At 38.8% G+C, this 7,769-nt stretch overlaps 1 protein-coding gene across 2 annotated transcripts; it reads left to right on the plus strand.

Annotated features, from left to right (window-relative positions):
* Positions 1 to 2,354: 2,354 nt before the first annotated feature.
* On the plus strand, positions 2,355 to 5,893 carry LOC124257046. Of its 2 annotated transcripts, none has more exons than XM_046691055.1 (2): positions 2,355 to 2,572; positions 3,970 to 5,893. In XM_046691055.1, the coding sequence occupies exon 2, from the start codon at positions 4,020 to 4,022 to the stop codon at positions 5,007 to 5,009; it is 990 nt and encodes a 329-aa protein (XP_046547011.1). In that variant the 5' UTR covers positions 2,355 to 2,572; positions 3,970 to 4,019; the 3' UTR covers positions 5,010 to 5,893. The 2 variants fall into 2 exon arrangements, with proteins under 2 accessions (XP_046547011.1, XP_046547081.1); XM_046691125.1 differs by lacking the exon at positions 2,355 to 2,572 and adding an exon at positions 2,939 to 3,176.
* The last annotated feature ends 1,876 nt before the right edge of the window (positions 5,894 to 7,769 follow it).

Raw genomic sequence — 7,769 nt, forward strand, 5'->3', positions numbered from 1 at the left:
TTCCCTGCCCACAAAAATACTACTTACTTAGTATAATTAAATTAAAACTTGTAAAATATTGAAAAACATAATACCAATGCAAGAAAAGAATTAACTGTTTATTTCAGATTTGTGTTTAATGCTTGAATTCATGTTATTACTTCATATACATGTCTAAATTTTAACACGACAGTAGGGCAGTACGTGTTGAAACTATGCCGTCCCGGGCGGTCGGGCAGGTAGGTATTTCGGTGTCCTCCCATTACGCAGACAGCCAGTTCGCAGACACCTTAAAACAACAACATTTACGGTTCAGTGAACAGATTATCTACTACCTGTTACCTACACATTATAATGGAATAGTCCAAATAAAAACACAGGAACAAACTGAAGCTATATTATTTATTTTGAAAGATGGACGAAAAGACAGTAATTTGAATTTTTATTGCTGCAATATAAAAACAATTTATATTCATAAACATTTCGGTTTAACCTTCTAGTCTAACGGGAGTCAGCATCATCATATTGAAAACACAAGCTTAGCTATTAGAAATTGCGACACTGTTGTATCATATAAATCAAATAAAGACAAATGTGAACCTAAATATTCATATGGAATAAAGAAGTTATATGTTTTGCACACAATATTATGATATATGACGAGTGCACTTAATTACGATTTATTTAGAATAAATATTCAAAATATGACGCATCATGTGATGTGGCCATGGATGTGAGAATGTTTTTCATTACTTCCTTCAACGTCCATTGTATGATATTCAAAGACATAAACTGTTACAATCTTTAGAAAGTATTGTTAAAATCAGAACACTGATTAGTATTAATCTGATCTTACATGGCAATGCAGGTGTCTCATTTACTGCAAATCAGAAATGTTTTCAAATATGTACATATCTATATCTCTCCAACAAAACGTTTTCTCAGTTAACTTCTGTTGCACATATGCTATTATTGGGAGGGGGGCTTTTCTATCAATAAACTCAAACAAACCTCTCAGTGACAAACCTGTTTTTATATTCGATAGTAATTGATAGTAAAATCAATTTTGAGAAGAGAAATCATTTATCATTTAATCACAACAAAGTTCTATTTACCCACAATCAAACTTGGCAGTAACGAACCTGTTTCAGGCTCACCCTGCTCTACTCACTAGACAGTGGACTGTTCCATTATACCCGTAGGTGTTACCCTAATTAACCTTCTAGTTCAGTGTCTGTCAATTGGGTGTCTGTCAAATGGGTGTCTGTCAATCGGGAGATAACCGGTATTTCGAACGCTGATTTAGTGTGGTGAGTGACATTATCAGCGAAACCTTCTGAAACATTTGGGTCCATCAAAGCAGAGACCATATCTATTATATGGTCTCTGATCAAAGTATATGAATGGAATTATCATACAGAAGTTCCAGACACGTTCGATATTGGACAAATGAAGTATGAAAAAAGGATCAGTTATGTTGAAATAAGAAATAAGATTATAATGGCCAAAATACACGTTTATGTAAGGTAGCGTTATTCTCACAAATGAGTATCAGGTTAGCCACAAGTATAATCCCCAATATCACATATAGCATAGCTATTTACTTGCATATAGTATAGATCGCGGTATTAACTACACACAAGACACATAATAATGATTTCAGATCAGTCATGGACCAGATACAGAATTTTCCGTTTCCATAAAGTACTCTCTATCTCTCTCTGATTATATAATTTGATTGAATATGACGATTTCTCCCCACACAAATGGAATGTAGAGGACAGCCCGTCTGCCCTAAGATCGGAATGTTGGAAGTTCATCTGGTGGTCGCTTCCTACCGACATTAGGTGGTTACAATTACCAGTCAAAAGTTAAGTGTAATTGTCGAAATTAAGCGGCATAGTATCTTTACATTACGTTTCAGACTAACATATAGTCTATAGTCTATGGTGCCTCTTCTCCAATAAACAATGCGCATGTGGTAAATAGAGTTGACAGGACTTCAAAGTAAGATATATATCGAAGAAGGTTTGGGAATCGTAGTTATATTGTATGTTTCTGTACAATACTGTACTTGACCAATAAGGTCGGATGGTCTTGTCTGATGTCGTCTAATATACATGTATACACTATTTCCGTACAACTTTGATTAACTGATAAAAAGTTTCTAAATTCTTTGAGTGGCATTTTTAGAAGTTGGAGAGTCAGATAAGGACAGACTTTATGGACAAACAACTTCTTTATTGAGATAATGCGAAGTTCCGATACAAATTCTTAGAAAGTTTCTAAATAAAAAGTATTCCTTATAATTATTTGCATAGTTTAGCAATATTTCGTTTTTTCCGTACACAGTCCGAAATTTTATAACACCTATCTGTGTTCAGGTATTGAACAGGATATGTGGTCAAACAGTCTTGTTTCTGACATTCAGGACGTCAGAAAGTACTTTTCTTTGTGATGTATTCACTGACCTGAAAAGTGTAACTCCCGAGAAATTCCGGCGTTTATGTAGTTTGATAAGTGTTGTGAATGAAAGGACGAAGCAACCATTTAAGCTGTCAGTGTCAGTGAAGCAGGCAACATTCGCATCACGGTAAGGCTGTTAATTGATTTATCAGGACATGTAGAAACTTATATGTATTACTACCAACGTATTCTGTTATAGTTTGTAATTTCAGTTAAATACAACGGACTACGCTCGTCCTTCGATTTGTTTTGACGCGGTATTGTAAAAAGTTGGATCGAAATTCAACCGAAATATGTAGTACCTGCGAGTTAATTCTGACGTGAAGTGGATACTTTTCGTATAGTTATTCAGCCATAAGACTGACAATATGTCTTTAATGATATAAACTGATGATTAAATAATGATGTGCCGCCCACTATTTTTAGTACTAGTTGTAGAACTAGTATTCAGGTGGGCGTTGTGATTTTGCATGGGGCAATGAAGTATAAACCCTGATTGCACGGTTTACCCCGGTTTGAATGCAGTCATTCCAATGAATTAGCCATCCCCTTTCCCACAATTGACTAATTTTACACACGAAGAGTCTCAGTTATTAGGTGATGAAACTACCGATCTAGGTCAGGTGGTTCAAGGTATATAATGCACAGCTGTAGTCACAATTTAGTCCATGATAACGCTGGATAAAAACTTCTACTCCCGCTATAGTTCAAGGTGTGCATTCAAGTTGACGGTAGGTATACATGTAATTTACTTCACATGTACTGCTATACAGCATAATGCTCACATGAAGAAATCTATCTTGCAGTTGCACTACTTGAACTTATAGTAACACCTTACCTCTAACTGAACTTCGAATCCCGAATCTGACCGACTACACATATACCATGCAACTAAAACTGGTTCCCATGACGATAGCTGCCATTTGATAGACCGATATGCGATGTATGTATTCTTTTAGCATGTAGAGAGAGCACACGTAGCACATATTTGGAAGGCGCGGAAATACAGGGGTTGTGACGAAGGTCTGGTAATATATATTGTGTGCTCTAATCTTATCAGTGACTGTTTTCCAGGGTTGGATGTCCGAGCGTGGTTGAATCGTTACATTACGTTTAGGGAAGACAAAGGGAATTTAAGGAAAGTGCTAATTATTTGCATAAACAACCATTAGCGTGCCTCAGCAATTTGTTCTTTATGCTATAATATAACATACGGTCACTCATTAGGTCAGTGGGGTGGGTATCATATAAGTTCAAGCGTTCGGTCGTCACGCCGAAGACCCCGGGTTCGATTCCCCCATGGTTACAATGTGTGAAGCCCATTTCTGGTGTCCCCTGTGTGCTATTTCTGGAATATTACTAAATGCGGTGTAAAACTCAACTCGCTCACTCATCCATCTCTGTGTGGTTACCTTATAGTCAGTTTCACACCTGGTAAAGTTGTGAATGACATTCCAAGATTTCAAGGTATCGTTACATACGCCCGAGAATTGTATAATATGTATTAACCCTCTGTTGGAACAGATGCAACTATGGGTCTGGATTGATTGGTACAGCGGTGACGCAGTCCACAGATGCAACCTCAGTGTCTCCTGACACTATGCAGTCACGTGTATGCTAGACATACACGTGCAGCACGGATCTTATGCAACACGTTCCGGAACTCGACACAAGCTGCTTCGAAACATTTGAAAGAGGACGCTAAGGGAAGCAACATGGACACTACAATAATGGCACACAGTGACCCGTCAACGTATATATTTGAACTAGGCGGACCTCTACTTCTGACCGCTCCTCACGGGATTGCCTTGTGGAGAGGTGGATGGGTCGGTTTTAAGAAAGAGAAACATCTAGATGAAGTCTTGGTATCGGAAATCGTTCTGAAGCTGGCAAAGCGTATGTCGACGGTGTTCGGCGTCCCGGCCAGCTTTATGGTCTGGAATGTTCCACGTACAAGACCATACGATGAAAGGAACTTAGATCCAAACTTCTTACCCAAAGAACTATTTGGTTTATCCCCGTGGCATCAAGCTTTGGAGTCATTTCGGTCTTACGGATGTGACGTCAAACTACCAATCCTCCATGTTGATATTCACGGAAAACGGGACCGAAAAAGCGACTTGGCCTTAGATGTGGGTATGGGCGGTATGAAAGCGTACTGGAAGGATAAGGAAATGGTAACCAAATTAAGAAAAGGTTTTGAAGAAAGTTTCACAAATATGCTTGGACCCGTAGGAATTGTGAAAAACGGCATGCCCTTTACGGTAGACATGGACCCAGAGATGTCCGGATTTAGGCTAGACCGATCTGTGTTCACTCTGTCAACCCAGTCTGCCATGTTGGGCATACCATCAGTGCAATTAGAGATTCCCAAGACCATGAGACAAAAACTTAATGAGGACGACGATTTTCTGTTGAAATTTGCTGATTGTATCATGCATGTATTTGAGCAAGGGATTTGTCAAGGGGCACTGCCTTCTCGTGATTGGTACAGTAGTCACTGTCGGACACCTGCCACTGATATAGACAGGGTACTGATGGAGCTGAAGCAACATCAACAATAAAAACGTCAACTGCGGGTTTGAATTTTATCATTAATATTTCCAATACAGGGTTAAAGCTTTCGGACTACCAGATTTTATTCGGGTCTGATTGAAGTACATTTGTCACTTAAGGGCAGACCATTTCATATTCTGTTAACCGGTTCTGTAAAATGTTTGGCTTATGCGAAAATAAGTAAGCAAATATTTAAGCCAAATGCAGCAATATATGACTAACACGAAAGGCCGGACAACTTCGAATGATATATAGTTCAAAATCTATCTATATATATCAATTAGGTTTTATTATATTTATTTTATTTATGCATGCTGAGATTCTGTAACGATGGGGTTCTTTTAACGTCATAGAGGTGATTTATATGTGTATTTGTTTATTTCTATCAGGCATTCATTTGTTGACATGAGTGTTATTTCATTGCATTCATTTGCGCCTTGATTAACCTCATCTAGATTTGACACGAAAACTAATTACTGATTTTTATCAACGATCTTTTATACATATCAATACCATTTTGATCAGTTGAATATTGAATTGTACATTTGCATAATGTGTGAGGATGGAAGTAACCGTTTGTGTTGTTTCGTCTTAGTCCTTATTTCACCGTCTACACGTTAAATTGGCATTAATTGAACATGTCCGTGGAAGCAGACATTCTCAGGTGATATTTTTGTGTATGTAAATATTTCACTCAAAGAGTTATGTTTCATACGGGGACGGTCGCACTGTGCACGGTGTGTGGTTTCGAATTCAGATTCATTCCAAACTTACGATTAGTCTAGCAGTGCCTTTTCAAAGTGAAGTGAAGTATTTTTATATTTATATCAAGAAAGCTATCCGTTTCCCTAGTGTATTTCGAATAATAAAAGAATTGTGATTGTTGTTAAAATGTTTCTTGGTTCGTTATGTGTATTCTTATAGTTATTTCTTTACACGATTATTATATAGCTTAAATATTGCTGAAGGGGTCGTTGTCGGCACAGGTACTACAGATACGTACCCCAGGTACGTTTCTGAATACAGATATGTACCCTAAACAAAGTCAAAATACAGAAATGTACCCGGTACCCTAAAAGGCGGACGAGTCCATATTCCGCAATCCAAAACCGAAACCGCATGTAGTTGTTCCCGTTCAACTGATTGCGAGTGGTATTCATATGCATCGCGAAATACCCGTTACTGTGTATTCTCATTACTTACATAACGCAATCAAATGTATCTAATACAACAGTATGACAGTTCCGATGAAGAATACGACACAATGGGAGTGGAATCGTCCTAGAGTACGTTTCTGTATTCTCATTATGGCCAAGGTACGTTTCTGTATACAGAAACGTACCTGGGCGTGCGCGGATCCAGGGGGTGGGGGGTAGGGGTGCGCGGACCCCCCCGTGTTCCAAATGTACTACATGTTTTATGCCCAGGGTTCCGAGGATTGGGGCCCACACACACACACACACACACACACACACACACACACACACGAACGAAAATCCTGTATCCGCCCCTGCCTGGGGTACATATCTGTAGTACCCGTGCCGACAACGACCCCTTCAGCTTAAATATTGTTGATTGTTACGTTGAACCAACCATACAACAAACTATAAAAAGGATGTGATAGGCCAGTCTGTTATGTTTGACTTGGCTGAGGCGTGGAGGGTTGTTCATGTTATTAGCTGGACGGCATGGTCCCGTCCCAGTTATTGGTCTTCAGCAACGCATACTTGTCGTAAGAGGCGACTAACGACATCAGGTGGTCAGGCTCGCAGACTTGGTTGACGCATCTCATCGAATTCCAGTTGCGTAGCTAGATGCTCATGCTGTTGATCACTGGATCGTCTGGTCCAGACTCAATTATTTACAGACCGCCGCCATAAAGCTGGAATATTGCTGAGTGCGGCGTAAAACTAAACTCACTCACTGTTATTTACAGGTCACCTGGATTATTGCTGTACACTGCAGAACACGTTGCCAGATCACGTGCTAAATTATACACGATGATATAATTTATGTACAAAGTACTCATAAACTACACAAAATACGGGTCCCAGCACAACCTTCACAAGTTTTCTGTAACCAGATGCCACGCAATGAACTTTAATGAATGCATGTTGATGACATTCCTTAACACCTGTGGCAGTATTACGTTCAGGTATCGTGTGATTACTTTGCGAATCGTCCTGCTTGCATAAGTTGTGATTTTGAGTGGAACATTGTGTAATGGTTTTGTAACTCACTGCATAGTCTGGAAACATCAAAACGAAGTTAGAGGGGTCTTTTCATTGTTCACAATTCGTGAACATGTGTATTGGTATGTTGCGGTTACACAACTGATTATTGCTACCATATACCACCTGTTGACGGCCATCAGCGGTATTTGCTTATCTCAATGCCTCTAATCAGAGGAAAATGCACAAATTCATTTGCTTTAAGTGACAGTAAAGCCGACAGGTTGTCTGTTGAATAAAGGCATGTGCAAACAAGTTCACCATCTGAAATTACCTGATTCTCCACATAAGTACAATGTCTAAAGCCTATTTCTTATGTATCCTTTATTGTTTTGTATATTTGCTAACGGCGGTGTAAAGCCATACTGTATCACCCTCAGAATAACGTGTTTTGAACCCTCACAGACCCAAGGGAATAAATAATTTACTGAAGTCGACAATGATTTGGCAAGTTAATTAAAGACATTTAGGACTGTTTTAAGGATTGTTTTGGGCACCATTTGTATTTTTGTTATTCTGTAGATTTGTATTTAAGAA

The sequence above is a fragment of the Haliotis rubra genome, unplaced genomic scaffold, assembly GCF_003918875.1.
Source record: "Haliotis rubra isolate DU_JTF1 unplaced genomic scaffold, ASM391887v1 Scf10, whole genome shotgun sequence".
Taxonomy (NCBI): domain Eukaryota; kingdom Metazoa; phylum Mollusca; class Gastropoda; order Lepetellida; family Haliotidae; genus Haliotis; species Haliotis rubra.